Below are 20,709 nucleotides of genomic sequence, written 5' to 3' on the forward strand. Positions count from 1 at the left end.
TCGCAGTAGAACGATCGTTCGTTATCCGTCTCGAGTCGACCGTAAAACGAAAAAGTAAATCGAATCGGAATCTTACGAAAACGTTTCTTCATAGAATTCTCAGCGATTTAGGCAACACTGTTTGAGCAGAAACGCGCAAAATTTGAAATTAATAAATCGAAATCAAAAAGTAAGATATAAAAATGAACATTTAGGTCATTTGGTTTTCCAGTACCGCTCTCCGAGCCATTCCCAGCCGCTACCACTCTCGTTCCAACGCTACGAAACATGATCTAGTGTTACGGTGCGACATGCTGCAACGTATTAATATTAATCATAAAATCGTGGCATGGGAATCGCCGCCCCATGTGCGCCGCGTTCATTAAACCTTTTGCAGCGTGATCGAGGCTTTTGGATGCGGACGTCATTCGTTCCGGAAATAGATGAAAAATTCATTGTTTTCTCGTCAATTTTCCAACTCCACGTGAATACCGAGATGATTGAAGGCAAGGCCAGTCCATTGATATCGTTTCGAAGCTAAAGTACGAAGCGTCAAAATTTTTGTGAGCGGAACGAAGATCACGCGGAGCTCAGTGTTTATTAAAATTTCCGGAAATACCAAGGATACAGCTCAACGTGCATGTGCTCTAATTAAAATTTTCAAAAAATCGATTTTTTTTATTGCATTTTTCAAAAGTATACATATTTAAAAAAAAGTACCCAGTGCGGTGTGCCTTCGTTTAGACGCGTTTTTCTCAAAATTACGTTTCTCGACGGCTCGTTGATAAAATCTCTGAAACTATTCGACCGATCCTTTCCAAAATTTAGTGCAAGTATGTTTTTTTCTGCAAAAAACGATGAAAACAGAAAAACGTTTTTTTTCGTAGTTTTTAGAAAAGTCGCCGGCATTTTGTCATTTTTGAAAAAATCAAAAATCGCATGATACGCTCTTCAGCCTTTTACCTACCGAATCTAAAACCATTTTTATTTTTTTTCTCCGATCATCCATTTCAGAGATTTTATCAACGGCGCACACCCATTTTTTGGACCTGTTTTCTTCCATTTTTCTGTACAAAAACTGAGTAAAATAAATGTAAAAAACAATTTTTTGTGTATTTTTAAGGCCTAACACTTTTTATATCCGTATTTATAATTAATACCAGTCAAAACAAATTCGTGAAAATACTCTTTTTTTTTTTGACCGTCTAATTAGCGCAGACCCCTTAAACAAACGTGGATAAACCCACATCCCCGTTTATCCAACTTTACACCACGCTTTTAGTTTGAACTGTAGAAACTCTTAATTTTATTTTGGTAATTACATAACTCAACGTTTGAGGATGCACATTTGAATACATTTATCGATTTCATGCACACCGCGAATCCAAATTAATGTGTCATAAAACTGAAACGATCGTAACGATTTATTATACGAGTTCATTTTCTAACCTACTAACACTATAAAGCTTAGTTATTGATCATAAAAACTGTTGAATTTATCGAGGGATTCACGATTATTTTCATTCAAGTTTCATACGATCGTGACACTTTGGTGTCAAAATAACGAGTCTTACCAACAGAGTTTACATGGCCGTATTGTCAGCATGCTACAGAGCGTAGACCGGAGTCAGCTTCAATCATAAAAAGAAAGAAAGAAAGAAGACACTTCGATTTCTGTAGCATAATAGTTTTCCTGAGAGCAATAAATGACACGTGTTCCCGACCGAAAATTTTATTCTATCGCAACTCCGAAAGTTTCCATTTGGACGAGAATCTAAGAAAAGAAAAACATCGTCGAAATTTAGTAAACATTCGTTTTCCATAGTAATCGCGTGTTCAGAGTTATTCGTTTATTTACAGTTACACGAGGTCCAAAAAAAAGAACAAGAAATTGAATTTTTTCGAAGGATTCCCCTTAAAAAAGTCAAATTTTGAAGTTCTGAATGAGCCACCAGAAATTGCCGGGGACCAACCGAATCTTCGGAATGAATTTTCCATTAATTTCCTTCGATAAAAAAGAATTTTTCTTCTACGTTAACGCTAGTTGAAATAATTCGTAAAAACGGTGAAATTCCTACGTAAATAAAGTAACAAAATAATTAAATTTTCTATACACAATTAAAAATGTTTTTCTTTTAACCACGTGAAAAACAAAACGCATGTAAAACGTCCGAAGCTTCGACAACTCGGGGAGAACTTTGAAACTTTGAACACGATCTATGGCCGATAGTAAACTCTCGAGTTTCATGAACTTTTCGTGCGCCGATAAAGTGGAGCTGAAATAACTTTGCGCTGGTGCGAGAGGATTAACTACCCGCGTAAGGCTGCCGAATTGTTACCCTTGAATAAGTGTTCGAAGGAAAAGTTTCTTTGACGAGAAGGAACGAGTGAAGGCCCCATAATACGATAGTAGCACGTTTTTGCACTCTTAACATACCTTATTTTTCATGTCGGCGTAAAAAACGAATGATACGAGAAGAATTTAAGGAAACGATTTTCTTAAGAAAGTCTTGAAATTTACGCAGACTTTAAATGGGTAATGGACACGCGTATCAAATTTTAAAGAGTTCCTCTTATCGGTTGTTTAGATAAACGAGTTTAAATATGAAGAAAAATACGCAGGATCATAGAGACTGTGCGTAAAAAATCACTTTTTTTCATGAACTCAATTTTCCTCGAAAATAATTATTACGAATGATTAGTGGCTCCTATGAATAAAACGTCAATTTTTCAATTAAAGTTTCCAATTTGTTTGATAAATATTCCAAATTATCAATAAAAACTTGGCCTCCAATTGATATCACGCATTTTTATACCGCACGTAACTTGAATAGTAAATTTTTCAATTTGTTCAATATTTATGAATTGTTGAAAAAAATTTTGGTAAATATTTACTTTATTCACTTTTGCTCAAAATAGTCTTAAATTTTTTTCCAGCATTATTATCAATAACGAATAATACCGCGATCAATTTTAGGGAGGGGGAAGGTACAAAAACCAAAAAAAAAAAAATATTGAAAAAGTCCGAAAGAAATTTCAGTTTCTTCCCTATATTCAAACCCATCCGACGATTCCGCATACACATCCGAGCATTATTCTCAATAAAAAATATTATCGCGATTAATTTTAAGGAGGGAAAAGGGGAAAAAACAACATATGATTTTTTTATTCCTTAGTTTGTAAACTGTTTTTGGCAACGCTAAAATCTGTTATTTTTATCGAGCACGGCAGCATCACTTTCCGTTCAAACACCCCGTGATTTTCCAAAAAAGTTACACTTTCAGATTCCGTTTGAAATTTAACGATTGCTTCTGTAAGCGACAAGGAACACCCGTCACACATGATTATTCCGTATATACTGTTCAAATTGAAATCGTTGACATTCGTACTTTGTGGCCAGACACGTGAACATTATGCCTTTGTTTACTTTTTTTTCATTCCATTGAATGATACTACGTAAACTTTACTATCGTTCATATTATTCTATTGTATTTGTAGCAACAAACAATTGTTGTTGGGTGACGCCGGAACGCATCTTTGAATATAGCGAAGAAACTGACGTTTCTTTCGGACTTTTTCAAAATATTTTTTTTTTGGTTTTTGTACCTTCCCCCTCCCTACAAAATTGATCGCGATATTATTTTTTATTGTTAATAATGCTCGAAAAATAATTTTCCATGCTTTTTAGGAAAAGTGAATAAAGTAAATATTTACCAAAATTTTTATTTTTCTCAATAGAATTTTTTACGATTGTTTTTTAGTTTTGGTTTTTTATTTATATACATTTTATTCCTGGTTTTTAATTTTTTTCTATTCCATTCAGAAACAAAGGACCGTCAATGTACTTGTCCCAATTTTTTTTCCCCTAGGGGAATTTTGGGGTTTTAGAGACTGGGCGCGTAAAAAATCATTTATCATTCGCACATACCGAATGAACGCTTCTTACGAAGTTTATGAAAAATGTACACAGTAACAATGAAGTACATAACGAAGGTCTGGGAAAAAATTTGAGACTATTGTTTTACTAGTAAAAGATATATCACCTTAAAGATTGAACGAAATTGAATGAAACTTTTTTCTTGATCCACTTCCCTGTGGGGGTTCCCTTTGCGCTTTCTAAAGCGATTTTTTGCATAAAAAACTATCACATATTTCGGCCAGGGACGAGTGAAATTTTGGGTTCGGTCAGTGATGGATCCCCGATTAATTAATGGCTTGTAATTTCATTCGCCAAAAGACAAGATGAAAAAACGTATTTACAATTTCAAATTAACAACTCTGACATTAATTTCGAGTGATAATATCTTTAATTAGGAAGTAAAAATCGACCCAATTTTGACAGCCGTAAAATACGATCCTCCGGGCATGATCTACCTTAAAAAAGGCTCTTGAGGATTAAAAATTAAAACGGAGGCAAAAATCTCATGGAGTTTGAAAATGTTTCGTTAAGGGAACGAATCCTAATTCGAGGTTTTTTCACTTTCTGTATTTTCAGCTAAAGACGAAAAGCTCGCATCACGTTCGGCGAGTCAGAGGAGCAATCAAAATGTTTCATTGCGTAAAACGAGCGGAGTGAGTTTTCATTTTTTTCATTATTAAAACATCGCAAAAAACAATAAAACAAAACTCGTTTCCCTTCGACGGAATGAATTGAAATTTTTTGCTCAGAGTTATCGTGGTCGGAGCGGCCGCTTCTTCAGCGTTTCGACCGAAGACTCGAGCGTCGATTCGGAGATCGGGACAGCTGCGGCACTCGCGAGTAGCAAAACCTCTGCTGGCACAGCAGGACTCAAGGCAAGCAAACAACGCTGGAGCGGTTTCTTTACCAACACGAAAGGTACCAAAATGGAGTTGCTCGTCGAGCAGCTCAACGGTTACACCAAACACGGCGTTCCTCGTCTTCCCGAAATTCAACTTCCTTACGATTTCACGACCAACGAAGAAGGTAATTCTCCAAAACTCCCAATCGCAGTTTCTTTCATCATCTACAAAATTTCTATTTTCATCATTACTTCGCCCTAATTTTCGTCAATTCGAATGATTCTTCGGTTTTTCCAAGTCCTCATACAAGTTCTCACCTTTTTGAAAACGCAAAAAAGTTTATCAAAGCAAAATTGTCATTTTTACGTAAGAAAAAGAGACGAGTCACCTGACTCTTCATCTCGAGTTCAAATACTAAAAAAGGTAACGTTTGCTGAGACAGAAAAATTTTCATGACCCGTGTGTCTCTAAACGAAAGAGGAAAGTACCTTGGAACACGAACGAGAAGTGAAACGGATCGAGAGACCGTCGTGCCATCGAGGCACCGAGTTATCTCTTCGTAAATTGTCCGTGCAACTACAATAAACTGAATAACAATATGAATTGAAACTTGTTAAATGAAATTTTATTCAGTGGCTCGTGTGTGGAATGGTTTGATTATTAAAATTTCTAGAAGAGCGAGGAAAACTTGTTCGTAATATCGCTGCTCTTCCAACTTCGTTCTACCTTAATATATTTGAGCATAAATCCATTACGAAGACAGACTAAAAAATAACAAAATTTCACCTACGATAAGGGAGAGTTACAAAACCCTCTCGTTCCCTGCGAATAATTATTCTGGATTTTCCAGTTTCTCTTTATTCGTTTCTGAAAATCCATCAAACTTTTTAGAACTCCCGTTCGTAATAATGCTTAAAAAAGCCTCTTATTGTGATTAAAAATTCTGAGGCAGAACTAAAAAAGGTTTCTTCTCAAAAGAATTTTTTTATTGTCGCCAAAAAAACGGTCCGTAACGATTCAATGCTCTTAAATTCATCTCTTTCTGTCTATTCGTTTCTTTTTATGAAAAACGATTTTCTTTCACTTGACAGCTCTGTATGGCCTGGAAGACGACTGGCGCGACATCGTCGAAAACTCGGATCGTTTGACAGAGAAACAACAGCAACAGCAAACGGCTCTCTGGGAATTGGCACAGACCGAAGCTGCTTATATAAGAACATTGAAAGTCGTTACGGACGTGAGTGGTTTTGGAAAAACATCGATTCCATCAATTTTTTGTGATTTATCCATTTTTACCAAACGAGCCAATAAAAATGAATAAAATGAAAAATAATAATTTCGACGCCTTGGAAAACTATTCAAATATCAAAGCTTTTTATTGAATCAATAATGAATCTACTCAAATGATGTTTGACGAAACTCGTTTATTTATTCTGTCAACTTAAATGAATCGGAAAAACGAATGGACAATTATAAATGTACTCTCAACGAGTTTCTTCATTTTTAATGAATTTTATTAATTCGACGATAAATCTAATATCGACTCTACTAATTTGTTTTTTTTTTTTCCCCTCTGCACAGCTCTTCATGGCGTGTTTGTGCAGTTTACAAGCATCAAACATTTTGAACGAGGTCGACAGAACGCGATTATTCAGCAATATACCAGACATTTACGCAGCTAATCGTTTTTTCTGGAGCGAGCATATACTCGGCATGATAAATGTCGCTAAATCGAGCGGGAATCCGTTGGATCCTGGTCATTTACTCCACGGTTTTGAAACGTTCGAGCAAACCTTCGCACCGTATACGAGATACTGCTCGGAGCAAAGCAAATGCCAACAATACTGCAGAGAGAGACTCAACGACAACGAATTATTTACGGCCTATCTAGTAGTGAGTGTTGAGTCAATTTAAATTGAATGAAAAAACAGGAATTAATAATTCGCCGAGAGCCTAATAATGTCTTGCGACTCGTGTTCTTTGCTCTGAATTTTTGTCTAGTTTATTTGATAATGGAAATAATTTCAGTGGTGCGAAACACAGAAAGATTGCAATCGCTTGAGACTTCTCGACATACTCGTAAAACCGATGCAGCGATTGACGAAATACTCGCTTCTGCTCAAAGCCGTTCACAAAAACACGGAAAACGAAGAACAGCGAGTCGAATTGACGATGATGGTGAGTTCGTTGAAATTCGTTTCCTGAAACCCAGAAAACAGCGATTTGTGACGATCGAATATTTAGTTTATGTAAAAACGGTTCGTACTAGTCAATGGACAGTCTTTGGCCATATTTTTTCAAAAAAATTACCACGGGCAATCATATATAGCACAATATTATTAAGAAATCTTGTAATAATTTTTTCATAGTAAATCATATTTAAGTTCATTTCATTACGAAAAGGATTTTATGACACGACTCGATAGTGCAGGTGAAAAGTTTACGTCTGACAACATCACATTATGTGGTCAGTTGACAGCTGAGCTTAGAGCTTACCATAACGACAAAAAAGTTCCATAGAGCATTGTACAAATGTTTATATTTATAAGTTGTGCGACGTTGCCACATCAACTTCACGGGGTTACGAAATCCTGAGGTTCCGTGAGCATTTGTCGTCGTTCACTTTATATTTTTAATTCAGATGTCCATTGACCCCCTTTTTTTAACGAACCGATAAAATCCTCAGGGTTCAATGCATATAATAGACGTTTTTTATGACCAACGTCTGATATAAAAATACATGAAATTTTGAGTTATGCAGGCTTCCAAGTCATTGTGGCTATGACACGTAAAATTGTGTTGTTTGGACTAAAAATATTTCGATTAAGGAAGTTGAGGCATTAGAATGAAAATGATGTCACCGCTTTTAAACCGATTGCATCTTATAAAGTGAAGTGTAAAAACAAATCAGTTAAATTTTCAGACAGTTTAGGAGCGTCGTTGCTGAGAAAAATCAACAACAATTTGGGCCAAATAACATGTAATCTTATGGAAGTCAAGACACATTCAGTGATATCTCCGTTAAAAATGATGCTAAAAATATGAAATTTTTTGGGCAACATGAGCAAGGCTTGCCGAATAATGTCAATTTTTTTCAGATTTATTAGGAGATTTGCTGAGATTATATTAATAATAATCTGTTTTCCGTGCAGTTTTTTGAGGCTAGGATCGTCACTGTTCGTGTTTTCGACTGAGCTTTCACCAGTTTTTCGTCTTTTTTCCCCCAACTTTTCTTTAAAGTGTATGCAACATTGCCAAACTGTAAACTGGCCTAACTTTTGAAAGGTACAGGTCATAACTTTTGGGTAAAAAAAATGACTGTACAGCCTCAACTTCCTTAAACAGTCGTTAAGAGACCTTTAAATTTCACAGAAATTAAGTTTCAAGCTTGGGCTATAATATACAAAAAAAGCCTAGTGCTTATACATCCTTAAACTGCACAACTAATCTTATAAACGGTAAAAATTGCAGATAAAATGCGTCGACAGCTTCGTCGCATCGGTAAACGCTGCGCTCAGAAGAACCGAGGAAACAGCTAGGCTCGCGAGTGCAGCACTCCGAATCGAGAGCTACGATGTTGTGGAGTCGAGAGACGAAGAACTCGAAAAATTGGTCAAGATCCACAGCAGTCTGGACATAACGACTGCACCGATGCCGGGTTGTCCAAAAGATACACTGAGGACTCTTATTCGCGAAGGTGATCTCAAACTACGTGACGCAGCAACCAGCAAAGTACGAATTTCCAAATGATTCAAGCTTTTAAGGAGGGTGGCTAGCGACGATACAATGTTGCCATGCTAAACCATGTTAAATACATTAAAAATTTCAAAATGATAAGAATTTAATAAAATTTGGTGAACATATTCTTTAGTGCCAAATTTGACAATACAAATTTTTTAAGATTTTTCTTCTGTACAGTTATCGAGTAATTGATCACTAAAGTTCACGTCTATAAGCATAGCTTTTCTATATACATAGGTATACATTCCGGGCATAAGAAATCTGCGTTAATGCGTAATTACTCGATAACTAAGCGGAAGAGAATTTTGAAAGAAATTGTGTCTTCGCACTTGATGTTGAAGAACATTATCACCAAATTTGATAAATTTCTTATCATTTTGACGAATGTAGCCACCCTCCTTAACCACACTCTATGCAATTCGTCATCAACAATTGCGGAACGTGCATCACGAAATCGTGCCTTTTATAAAAATTCAAGCAATTAACGACTAAACAGCTTGATCGTCAAACACGATTGCAAGGGTTACGATTTTTCATTGATCTTCAGTGATTTTCAAATTTTTCATCAATATCCATTCCTTAACAGAGCGAAGTACACGTTCTCCTCTTGACCGACATGTTACTGTTGTGCAAAACATCAACGAAAAAAGCATCGGGGAGTAGCAGCTCAGGAACTGGTCTCGGTGGCTTAAAAGTCATTCGCCAACCTTACGTCGTCGATCGGATACGTATTCACGAGCTCAAAGAACCTACGAGCGTCGGTTTGGTTTATCTCAATGAATACGGTGCCGCTTCCGGTGCATTCGTACTCAGCGCTAGCGAACCAAAACTTGCAAAGGTGATTGCCGTACTGACGTTACAATATTTTCTCACGATGATTCCGCACGTTCATTGATCGATGTGCAAGCCACTGTCTTCACCGTCTGAAATTACTGTTTGAATTACTGTCTGCAATGTACAATTTTTCTTGTCTTCATTTAAAGTCGTGGATGGAATCACTGAGAAAGGCTCAACAGCAATTCGCTATTATGAAACTGCCTCCTGTCGGTGGTATTCCGCCAATCGCAGCGGTCAGCAGACAAGCGAGCACTTACCTCGGGGACGGCGATTACGAGATGGAAGAGTGCGACGTTTTGCCGAGAACTCCGCGCGGCAGTAGCAGAGCTTCGCGAGTCAGCAGTCTCGCTCATAGTCACAGGTAAACATTTGTATTTTTTGTTCCCGGAAATAGAGACAAATATTAGATTTTCATGATTCGAGATTGCGATATTTTATCGCAAATTATTCACATTTCCAATCATTTCGGTGATTGTACGGAGCTTGAGAAATCCCTTTTTATAAAGTAAGGTTGTGACGCGTGAATTAGCTGTTCAATGCCATCGCTTTTCCGCGATTCCGATTGGTTCTCGAAACACGACCATTGCGGGGCTAAATTCATTCGGAAAAACAACGTTCATTCGTCCTGTCAAAATGACAGCTTGGAATTCAAACCATATTTGACATTTTGTCGATATCGTTTTACCCGACTCGATTTCTCGAAAATTCTTCGAATTGGACATTCTTTCAATAGTTATTAATGAGTTGAATTCTTAAACGTAAATGAATCCTGGTTCTATTGAAAATCATCCCTTGATAAATCCGATGTTGTTTTATTTTCTGTCAAAAAACCGCAGCTAACGAAATTCGATTCGTTGATTCGATCGTTGCGAGTGTTCGCTTCGTGTTTTTTTTATTTCTATAAATCTCCTTTTAAATAAATCAAATCAATCGAATTCATAGTAAATCAGATGGTACGGGATTCACAATGAATAAAAAATTAAAAGCCCTGGGTTTGCTTTCGCTTCTATTGCAGTGGGAGCATGGAAATGGAGGGCGTTTCACCTGGCAGCAGCAACTTCGTACCGAGCTACAATGCCAGTAGAAACGTCAGCGTTGAAACGAGCGAACCGCCACGTGCCTCGAGCGTCTCGTCGGAAGAAGGCGGTGAAGTTGGTGCCGGTCACAATCATAGACCTCTGCAAATCAGGTACAAGAAAAACCATTCGCACGGCTCTACGAAACACGAAATTTCATCTAGAAGCATTAAAATCCGTCAGATTTTTGTATCCGTGCGATTTGCAACAATAATTATTCACGTTGTTTGCAGACGTTCGTTGTTGAGTAAATCGCCAACGCCTAACACCCTCAGCGTCCAAGTACCAGCGTATTCGAGCCTGGGTCAATCGTTACCAAATCTCACGCTGGCTACTTCGCCGCAAACGTCGACCGTCTCGCCGACGCCACCGAATTCACTTCTGATCGTACCCCAAATCACTAAAAGCAAAGACACGTTATTATCACCTGGACACAGAGGTATCGTTTATAATGGGAAAGAAAACCGGATGAAGGAATTAAGTTGTCGAAAGAAAGAATGTTCAACGTCCACCTCGTTTTATTTCGACTGGCAAATGATTCTAAACAAATGATAATTGCAGGCATCTCTTATCCGCCGCCATCGCCGCCAAGAGGGGCTCTCAGACGTGCGTTCGCAATACCTCAATCGCGCAATCCACCGCTCATAAAAACGAGACATGTCAATGCCTCGGTGACCCAAACAGCTATCCAGGCAACTTTGAGTTTGGATGCCGATGCCATCGAAGAACGACGCCGGAGATTGGAACCCAGTCAAAGACCTTCGCCGACTGGAATTATCGCTAAGGAAGAGAAGAGGTGATAAAGCATATTTTTAAAAATATATCGAACGAGACATCCCGATGAAAAATCGTTTGAAGGTTCGTAACGCATGCATAATTCTCTTTTCATATTGACAGACACGAGGAAAACCGATGAAACGTTACGGTGAATCCTTTGAGAGGATGTCAGACGCGATTCGTAAAGGACGCGGGCTTCGTCCTTTGCCGTTGATCCTCGAGGACTTTCACATCGGCAAACGCCTGTGCGGAGAAGTGTGGTGGCCGCACAAATACGAGGCGTTTGCATTCGTATCGAGGAATGGCAAAATGAATTTTCTAACATTGTCGAAAATTGTCTTGTACACTTGTAAGCCTACGAAACGAAAAAATATATTCGAGCACATCAACAATCGGTAAGGAAAAAAGAAAGCTTTTTATTCAAAATTATTGAATTTTCGACGATGTCATTTTCTATTTAATTTCATTGACTCTGAATAAAATTTTTTTGTTTGTTTTTTTTTTTTGCAGATAGGGGCCATTTCGAGTCAACGTGGACGTTTTTAACATCACGACTATATACGATTTAATACTTCCTTAGCGTAAACGCGTCGTCATTTCATTCAAACTTTTCTCTCTATCTCTACTTTATCGTTTTTCTTTCCTGTATTTGGAAGTCTGGGCGAAGTCGTCTCGTTGAGAGAATAATTAAGTAACGAGCGACTCGAAGAGTTATTTAGATAATTAAGCGAACAAACGGGCCTACGTAGGATAATATTTGAATAAATGTTAGGGAAACGACGTGAGATTAATAGAGAGAACGTATTAGTCTTTGAATGTAATTATAGTAAAAGAGAAAAACGAAAAGCAAAATCTTCGGGGTTGAAGAAGCAAAAATAGAACGAAGGACAAAGAAAGCGTGTGATCTTTTAGTAGAAAATAAGTAAGGACCATTTTGTAGATAATTATTAATCAAAATTTACGCAATTTGGCCTCGATTATGTCTACGGCCTCACGCTCTTATGTCCGAAAAGCGCAAGAGAATATAATATATTATAAATATAAAAATACTTAAAAATACTTTTTAAGTACAAATAAAACATTGTACGAAGGGAAAACTATTCCGCTCTGTTGCTTCGCGAGTGAAAATCGCGAATATCAAACTAGCAACAACTACTATATCTTCATAGTAGATCTAACGTTAAACTATAGTTATTTTCTTTATTTTTCTTTTTATTACGTTCAAGAGCTCTACATTCCTTTTATTTTTTCCAGCATATATTCTCATTCCTTCGCTCGTGCCGCTTGCATCAAGCTATGTTAAATTATTGTTACGAAACAAAAAGAAAACAAAAAAAAATGCAACACGAAACAAATAAGGCCTAAGATTGTACGACTACGTACACGATCAGACAAAAATATAATGCGTAATTTATTAATTCGTCATCGGTTTTTTTATTCCCATCTTCCATTACAGCCTTCCTCATCACTTGCCTGATGGAGCTCAGCTTATCGCTCGACAATGGTATCAAAAGGTCAAAATCTCATTCCAATTGTATTGGACGACAATAAAAATCAAGATTTCAACAATTCTTTTTATTAACGTTTTTATAATTTATAGAAAAAAAAACAATCGATTTGATAAGAACGTATGAAAATTCTTCTCCATATTCAAAATATTTTTGTAGACGTGCGAAATTTTAAGGAATCGTCACGAAAGGACCAAGTATGCCGATCAATGATCTGCCTCTATGCAGAAAAATGATTAGACACATAAAAACTGTTACTTTAACTAGAAAAACGAATAGACAGCACAGAATTCTTGATTTCATCATTGTACCAAATCTAAAATTCAACAAAAATTGAATAAAATTTGCTCAGTATATGAAAATTTGGCCGAATCAATTATCACATTTTTTGCCGCTCGTTAATCTCTTAAAAAATCTTTTTTCAAAGATATTTTCGATAAAATTTTAAGTTGTGTAAAAATCATTGACACAGCGCTACAATTTGCATACAGTAGGACTTGCCAAAGGCCATAAGTTTCTATAAATTCAAAACACATTCGAGGCAGTGCTTTTGAATCACTCGCCAAATTTTGAACGAGGCAACATGGAATTAGGATATTTTCGCAAAATTTTGAAGTTTTAATAGACTTCTTGAAAGTGAGTAATTTTGAAAAATCATAGTTTTACAATCACTTTGAAACTTTTGGGCAAACCACTTTCATAATTCTCTATTACAGAGAATCCAATTACAATTTTTTAGAAATAAAAGTTTAGCATGTAACCGTTTAATTTTGAGAATACAACGATACAAGTGCATATCAGGAGGTCTGGGGAACGTCATTATTTCTGCAAATCTAAACTTTACGTTAGGCTATTTTATTCGTTTGTATTTATTTGCAATAACTTCATAAGTCTATTATATTTCAATAAGATGTAACCACAAATTTGAAGAGACAGTCGACAGGCTCCTGGGACAAGTACCATACTCTAGCCCAAGGCTCGTCGAGTCTATACTTTCTCCTAATAAATCGATTCTCAGTGGTGAGGGTAAATTTTTTTGCCCCTTCAACAAAACGTGGAGCCGAGGAGACATTACATAACCTGCAAAGCCAATTTTAAGCTAATTCGTGGACACTTTTTCATTTGCGTCCAAAATCGGCACAATTGATTCCAGATCTGCTGAGAAAAATCTGTCCATAAATCCTCAGTGTTGGGTATCTAGGGCACGGTGCGGTCACTCAGCCCTACTTATGAGTCTGTGAGACCGTATCAAAGGCGAAATGTGAAAAGACGTTTAGATTTTCACATCCACCTCAGGACGGGGATCTTCTTTACCGACCTCTCAACTATCCTGCCTTATCTATCACGATCGAGATATTCACCGTTGTACTTTCCTCGTAACCGTCCTGGGCAACCTTATAGGGAACTGGTTGTCTTTCCAAGGACGTAGGCTATAATTCCACTGTGTCAAAGTGATTTTTGCCATAAATTTCGTGACTCATTGAGGTTTTCATTCGTTCGTGTGTTTAAGATCGAATTCCATCCTGTGTTTTCACGCCAACTTTAGAGATAACGGCTGAATCTATTGCTTCAAGGAATAGAGTGAACTTGGAAGATCGCTAAGTCCCATTATTCCGTCGGGTATGAGCAACGACGCCGAGGGTTTACTCGATCCAGCGCAATCGAGTCGTTGCACGGTCGTACTGACTCTTAGACCGCTTCCGAGCGTCGGCAGACAACGCGCACCTGGACTTCGTAGCCTGGAACGGCGACGACTCGAGACATAACGTCAGCAATCGCTTGTCATATCCTGACAAGTGCGGACTTCGCTTTGTTCGTCAGCCAAAGCTTCCAGTATATCCAACAAAAGATCTCTGCTCAGCTGTTTCAATCTCGGTAATCGGGCGACCTATTATTCGTCGAAAAAAAAAATCATTTATCATTAAATAGCCAATCGTACAAATGAATAATTGAACAGAAAATATTATAAGTGAATTAATAACTCAATGGAATGACCAACAACCCAGAAGATTCTTTAAACTTTTTCTCGCCTCTGTGAGACTTGATTGAGCCGAGAAAAACCTTTTTCAGTGAAATAACAAGATTCCGAAATCGAGGCACATGCTCATTTGAAATTCGATGAAAAATTCCTTTGCAACCGACTCTTGATTTCGAATCCTGAATTGCACAAGTTCTATTTATCCTATCGAAAAACAAGCGAAGATGAAGCAATTGACGTGTGCTGGTAACAACATACCTTACTAAAATGATGGATGATGAGATTCAAGGCGTACTTTTTCATGTCAGTGGCCTGCATCCTATCAGCAGCTTCCAATATTTGTATAACATTTTCAAAAGTTACATTCATTTCTAGATTCTGCTTGCAAAATGCTTGAAGGCGGTTATTCGTAAAACCATAAAAAATGGGAGCAGTGAAGAGATACAAAGAGTCCTCCGGTGGCATGGCTACATCCGCGTAATAAATATACCTGAGAAGGGAGGCGAACGATTCCGGAGAAGGTATCATCTCGCCAATTTGAATCTGTAAAACAACCAAATTTATAACTTATACTAAAATTTCATTCCACTCTTTTTGAGAATTATTTTTTCAGTGCATACGCGGCAAGAGCATTTCTTTACTTATTTTGCGTCGTTGAATGGAATCTTCAGTAAAATTTATTGCTCTACTTGTTTTCAATGGGGTGATAAAAAATCTTACGTTGACTGTATTATTTTCGGGCATAAAAGACCGAAACATGGCTTCAAAGTAACCACATCGAGCGGCCAAGACGGCCTTGTGAGCAGGAATTGGTACACCATCAAGCATAAGCGTAATATCGCAAAATTCTCGACCAACGCTCTTCAAAAATGCTTCCATATCCTGTTCCAAAGTGGTACCAGTTCCCGACTCGAATTGTTTGGTGGAACTTCGTGTTTGCGGTATTTGTCGTCGACGGATAACCTCGACCATTAGCGGCTGTTCGAGAGTCTCGAAATCTTGGCTCATCACGATCTGATTGTAATTGCTTTCCTTGACAACGAAGCCGAGACAAATTTCTTTGATGAAGTAGAGTTTAAGGTGGGCCGCGTAGTGCAATGCCTCGAGCACGTTCGCGTGTGTTATAGTTGCTTCGAGATAATGAACGCACAATTGTTCCAGGCAAACCATGTGAAATTGAACGGCTAAGCGGTAAACGTCCATCATAAGTAAAACTATACGATTTCCGGGCTCCAGGTCATTATTCCTTTTGGTTGGATCGATTCGATCGGTGTATATGTAGTTCAGTACCATTTCAAAGGCTTCGGGAGCAGTATCTTCGAGTCTAACTTCGAGGAGGGGCATGTCTTTTATTGGCACTTCGACGGTGCCGTAAACCTCTTCTAAATGTTTGTTCCGTCGTTCCCTCGACTGTTTTATACGAGCGCTCAGAAATTCGGATCTTGCCGCTACCATGGCTATGTGAGCTGGTATTTTCGTTTCGTTCTCAGGATCCCCAACGACGAACTCAACGTCGCAAAACAATCGAGAATTCAAAAGTTGACCAAAATCATCGTGCAACGTGCATTTTGGATAGGATGAAAATTGAAAACGATACGTTTCTCCTGAGCGTACGTTGTTGTCAACCGTACCACCAAATATGAACATTGCTTCGCCGATCACTGCCGCTGCGTGAAACAAACGACCGGATGGTATTTTACTCGTCGGCGATGGTAAAACGATGTTCCACGTCTGAGTGTCCAAGTCGAAGCAGTGCAGATCACTCGGTAACGTCGAGTCCGCAGCACCGCCAAATACGTACAGATGACGGTCGAAACTCACCATCGTGTGACCGTACCTACGCGCTGGAGGTGGGGGTGCAGCTCTCAATATGTGCTCCGTTGAAATCCGAGTCCATCTGTAAACGAGTCAAGCAAAACGTTAAAGCTAAGGTGGAAAATAATTTTAGAAAAACCATTTTATCTGGCTTACGGCTGTTCGACCTTTCAAAAATACAGATGAAACAAATTTCTATTTAAAAATTTGGATCCATGGGTGTGTGCCAACGATTGAACAATTGATACCGTTTTTCTCGGAAGTAGAATTGAAAGAGGCTGTTCGTGATATTGGCCCCGCTGTGACCACTGAACACGAACATCGACTCGCGCGCCACAGCAACAGGGAAATTGCAACAAGTTGGCGGAGAATCTCCTGACTGCACAACCTCTTCCCAAACCCTTGGCTCTCCTGGCGACAACGAAATCGTCCACATGTCGTTTAAACGACCATTGCCATCGTATCCAGCGAATATCCACAATTTGTTATCGTAAACAGCTGCACCATGAGCCGATCGAGCGACAGGAGTTCTGAGAAATTAATCATAACGTCTTCTATTTCACACTCCGTTTTTCATTATTTTTTATCATGTACATTATTCATCAATTTTTACATTGCACCAAAATGGTGGCAGTCAGTTAAAAGTAGTTACTAAGCCAAGCGGAAACAACTCAAAAGGAAATTTATTTTTATTTGTGAAATTCATAATAATTATTTTCACACGTAATTCGATAGAATCCAAAACTCTCAAGTATTTCGCAATCATCAAATATTTTTCAAATCCTCTTGGGAAATGATATTTTAAGAGAACACACATTGAAAAATAAGTATCGATATATAATTGAGTACTAACTTTCCATTGAATTTCCATTCTATCCACTGTCCAGTCTGGAACTTATATTCAAAGAGATCATTTTTATTGGTGAGATTAGAGTTGGAATGAATGTCACCGGTGTAGCCTCCAAAAACAAACATAGAAGAGTCGTGAACAACAGCAGAATGATGATATCTGGGAGCCGGAAGTGCTCCAGTTGCAATAGCTGTTCCCCAGGATTTTTCCTTGGCATCGAAACGCAAGAGGTCATTTAGCATCGTTATACCATTGTCTCCGCCAAAAACGTAAATTGAATCTTTATAAGCGACGACGGTATGTTTACTGCGTCTGAAAAGTTCACAAACATTTTCAGCCTGTCAGTAAACCATTTGTATTTAGTTCAAGATTGTAGAACTAATGTTAGAACAATAAAACAAATTGTATACCTTGCTCCTACAAATTCGTCACATTCTGGCATTCGTTGCCATTGATGAACAGTTTCAAACGGACCAAAATCCAAGGTAAGACATTCTGCAGTCGTCATACTCACAATTCTGTAAATCATCAATCAAATAAAATCAATCAGTTTTAAACTACTGGGGATAATTAATGAACAAATAACAATGAAAATAAATGAGAATAATAATGAACTTTTTTCTATATTATTTTTATTTATATATTATTCATAAATGTTAGGGAATGGAAAACAGTTTAGTCAACACCTCAAAACAATGAATGTTTACATGTAACGAAATGGTCTCCAATTCAAGATAAAATTTTGACAGCTGCTTAAAACTGAGTTGGGGTGTATCTTTGTAGCAATTTTTTTACTCTTTGTCCTTTTGTTCGCTTTTACGATTCGTTTGCGTGTTTGTTCGTTTGTTTAGAATCCTTTTGTTTGTTTGTAGGCGTAAGGATTGTTTAAAAAACGAAATTGCCCCGAAGGATACACACTGATTGAAAACTGTCAACGATTCTTTGTAATGACGAAGATATGTGAGAAAATTGAAGTTTTTTACAAAGATTTTCTGTTACCTGCAATATCACTTTAAAACAAAAGATTTAACAACAAAACTAATGTTGTATAATTGCATTGACAGAACATATCCCTGGACAGAACGGCCGGGCTACTGTGTCACAATGTCACTACTAGAATAGTAGGGTATCATTGCACTGAACGTGAACTTCAGGTAGTAGGGAAAGTAACCGTCGGAACGAACAAAACACAGTCATATACTCGCACGTAAGTAACCAATTGTGACGGAGTATGACGCAGTCGACGCAGTGAAAAATGGGGAGGTTCATTTTATTTCTAAACGTGGCAGCACCGACCGAACATCAAGAAAAGGTGGTCGCCCTTTCATAACCTCTTTGACAGCGTACAATCTAACATTTCCGGTGCTGAAATAAATTTTGTATTAAACAACGTTAATCTTGAAAAAAACAGTATGGCTTCGTCAAGAGGACAAATGCGGAGAATTCCAGATCTGGAGTCGCGCATCGATTACGTACAATGTGACGGTTTGGCGGCAATGAAAATAGTGAAACATTGCCATGAAGAATCTACGAGTAACATGGAGGTTGCACAGGGCGCACTTCTGGGTCTCGTTGTTCAGAGTCGACTTGAGATCACCAACTGTTTTCCTTTCCCTAAAAATGATGAATTGATGGAAGAAGAGGAATATCAGTTGGCTGTTATGCGCCGTCTTCGCAGGTAAATATCCACTTAATTTTATTTCCCATTTGTTCATCATTTACTTCCAATTTATAACAATTATGTTAGAAATTTTTTTCTACTTCTCGCTAAATACTTCACTTCATCCTTCCAACGGGTCTTTACAAATACAACATAGTTTCAAATTTAAACTCGATCCATTGATATTTATTCTTGTAATTTATTCTATTATCTCGTTAACATGCTTTTTTACAAAAAATAATTTTTATAAATATCACAATCTTCATTCTACTAAGAACTTGAAAAGCATTACTCTGTTCTACAAACTAATATGGCAGTGAAGGATAATAATACCTTTTTAATCCTAATGTATAGGTCTGCCAATGACGCTTAGATCCTAATCCTGACTCAAAAAATCCAGTGAATTATTTCTTATCAACCTTATGTTTTTTAATATATGATACTATTTTTTATTAATAAAAAATAGTATTCTCAGATATATTTTTCCATCTATTTTATTATTTAACCAATTAATATTTACTTTCTAACTGAATACATTTTCTATTGAAATAAAAACAATAATTATTGGGTCCTCTTTTTTGCAAGCTCTAGTGAATTGGCACAATGTTTTTGAGTACTTTTTCATGGAATTAAAAGTTTCAGTAGTGATATATAACAAAATTTCTTGCTCATTGATACTCCAAATATTAATATGGTACATTGATTACTAAATTTTACTCATAATATTTTTTTGTAAATTTCAGAGTCAACGTCGACCATTTCCATGTAGGATGGTACCAAAGTGCAGATGTGGGAAATTTCCTGAGTTTCTCTCTTCTTGAATCGCAGTATCACTACCAGACATCAATAGAAGAGTCTGTTGTAGTGATTTATGACACTGCCAAATCGGCAAGAGGATTTTTAACACTGAAGGCGTACCGTTTAACCCCTCAGGCGATTCAAATGTACAAGGAGGGAGAATATACTCCAGAGGTATTGAGAAATCTCAAGATCGGATATGAAAGTCTTTTTGTTGAGATTCCGATTGTTATAAGAAACAGCAATTTGACGAACATCATGATGTCCGAATTGGGTGACATGATTCCTGAGGAAGAAGGCACGAAATATCTTGACTTGGGAACTGCAAGTGTACTCGAGAATCAACTGAGATGCTTGATGGATCGTGTGGACGAATTGAATCAAGAAGCCATCAAGTTCAATCGTTATCAACATCTCGTTGTTCGTCAACAACAAGACAAAAACAGACTTTTGCAGAAACGAGCCCAGGAGAATGCCGCTAGGGCAGCAAAAGATGAACCACCTTTACCCGATGATGACATCAATAAACTTATGCGTCCTCTTCCTGTACCACCCAGGCTTAACCCAATGATCGTTGCTGGACAAATAAACACTTACAGCCAACATATATCACAATTCTGTGCTCAGAGCTTAGCCAAATTGTACATCACGCAAAGTCTCCAGAGTGCCAAGGAAACCAAGTCTACTAACTGAATAAAAACTTGAATTCATCGATTTTTCTACACAGTGTAATTGTGAAACAATGGTGAAACAAATACAGAACGAATAAATAAGATACGGAACAATACTTATCTTTATTAAATTTTTTACTGGGCATTGTGGCTCTACAGCGTAAAGAACAGGTGTGTCAAAACCTGCATTATTTCTTCATTTTTTTTGTTTAGTTTCACAGAACCTGAATTCTCAAAAGATAATCCTATCAAGAATCT

General features: G+C 37.5%; 3 protein-coding genes across 9 annotated transcripts in view; 2 read left to right on the forward strand and 1 right to left on the reverse strand.

Moving 5' to 3' along the window:
• LOC122419533 (pleckstrin homology domain-containing family G member 5) overlaps positions 1 to 12,589 on the forward strand; it is a 155,252-nt gene extending 142,663 nt beyond the window's left edge. For all 6 annotated transcript variants that reach the window (XM_043434176.1, XM_043434177.1, XM_043434173.1 and 3 more), the window contains 13 exons: positions 4,475 to 4,551; positions 4,648 to 4,924; positions 5,832 to 5,977; positions 6,322 to 6,633; positions 6,769 to 6,918; positions 8,212 to 8,472; positions 9,068 to 9,319; positions 9,465 to 9,679; positions 10,334 to 10,507; positions 10,628 to 10,833; positions 10,956 to 11,190; positions 11,292 to 11,566; positions 11,682 to 12,589. In XM_043434176.1, the coding sequence (XP_043290111.1) occupies positions 4,475 to 4,551; positions 4,648 to 4,924; positions 5,832 to 5,977; positions 6,322 to 6,633; positions 6,769 to 6,918; positions 8,212 to 8,472; positions 9,068 to 9,319; positions 9,465 to 9,679; positions 10,334 to 10,507; positions 10,628 to 10,833; positions 10,956 to 11,190; positions 11,292 to 11,310 (2,324 nt within the window). In that variant the 3' untranslated portion in view covers positions 11,311 to 11,566; positions 11,682 to 12,589. The remainder of the gene's footprint in view (positions 1 to 4,474; positions 4,552 to 4,647; positions 4,925 to 5,831; positions 5,978 to 6,321; positions 6,634 to 6,768; positions 6,919 to 8,211; positions 8,473 to 9,067; positions 9,320 to 9,464; positions 9,680 to 10,333; positions 10,508 to 10,627; positions 10,834 to 10,955; positions 11,191 to 11,291; positions 11,567 to 11,681) is intronic.
• Lztr1 (Leucine zipper like transcription regulator 1) lies at positions 12,582 to 19,729 on the reverse strand. Of its 2 annotated transcripts, none has more exons than XM_043434191.1 (7): positions 19,316 to 19,729; positions 17,733 to 17,840; positions 17,326 to 17,634; positions 16,721 to 17,002; positions 15,378 to 16,554; positions 14,916 to 15,200; positions 12,582 to 14,567 (listed from the first exon to the last, which is right to left on the reverse strand). In XM_043434191.1, exons 2-7 carry the CDS (start codon positions 17,828 to 17,830, stop codon positions 14,448 to 14,450), a joined length of 2,271 nt encoding a protein of 756 aa, XP_043290126.1. In that variant the 5' UTR covers positions 17,831 to 17,840; positions 19,316 to 19,729; the 3' UTR covers positions 12,582 to 14,447. The 2 variants fall into 2 exon arrangements, with proteins under 2 accessions (XP_043290126.1, XP_043290125.1); XM_043434190.1 differs by lacking the exon at positions 19,316 to 19,729 and adding an exon at positions 18,322 to 18,472.
• On the forward strand, positions 18,612 to 20,567 carry eIF3h (eukaryotic translation initiation factor 3 subunit h). The gene is made up of 2 exons (XM_043434204.1): positions 18,612 to 19,000; positions 19,726 to 20,567. The coding sequence occupies exons 1-2, from the start codon at positions 18,735 to 18,737 to the stop codon at positions 20,471 to 20,473; spliced, it is 1,014 nt and encodes a 337-aa protein (XP_043290139.1). The 5' UTR covers positions 18,612 to 18,734; the 3' UTR covers positions 20,474 to 20,567.
• The last annotated feature ends 142 nt before the right edge of the window (positions 20,568 to 20,709 follow it).

Source organism: Venturia canescens, chromosome 1, assembly GCF_019457755.1.
Source record: "Venturia canescens isolate UGA chromosome 1, ASM1945775v1, whole genome shotgun sequence".
Lineage (NCBI taxonomy): Eukaryota > Metazoa > Arthropoda > Insecta > Hymenoptera > Ichneumonidae > Venturia > Venturia canescens.

Excerpts from the sequence above, each read along its gene's own strand:
- eIF3h (XM_043434204.1), top strand. The coding sequence starts at position 18,735 with ATGGCTTCGTCAAGAGGACAAATGCGGAGAATTCCAGATCTGGAGTCG. Across the intron at positions 19,001-19,725 it reads GTTATGCGCCGTCTTCGCAG|AGTCAACGTCGACCATTTCC; the intron begins GTAAATATCCAC and ends TGTAAATTTCAG.
- Lztr1 (XM_043434191.1), bottom strand. The coding sequence starts at position 17,830 with ATGACGACTGCAGAATGTCTTACCTTGGATTTTGGTCCGTTTGAAACT. Across the intron at positions 17,635-17,732 it reads GACGAATTTGTAGGAGCAAG|ACGCAGTAAACATACCGTCG; the intron begins GTATACAATTTG and ends TGAACTTTTCAG. Across the intron at positions 16,555-16,720 it reads TTCTACTTCCGAGAAAAACG|ATGGACTCGGATTTCAACGG; the intron begins GTATCAATTGTT and ends ACTCGTTTACAG.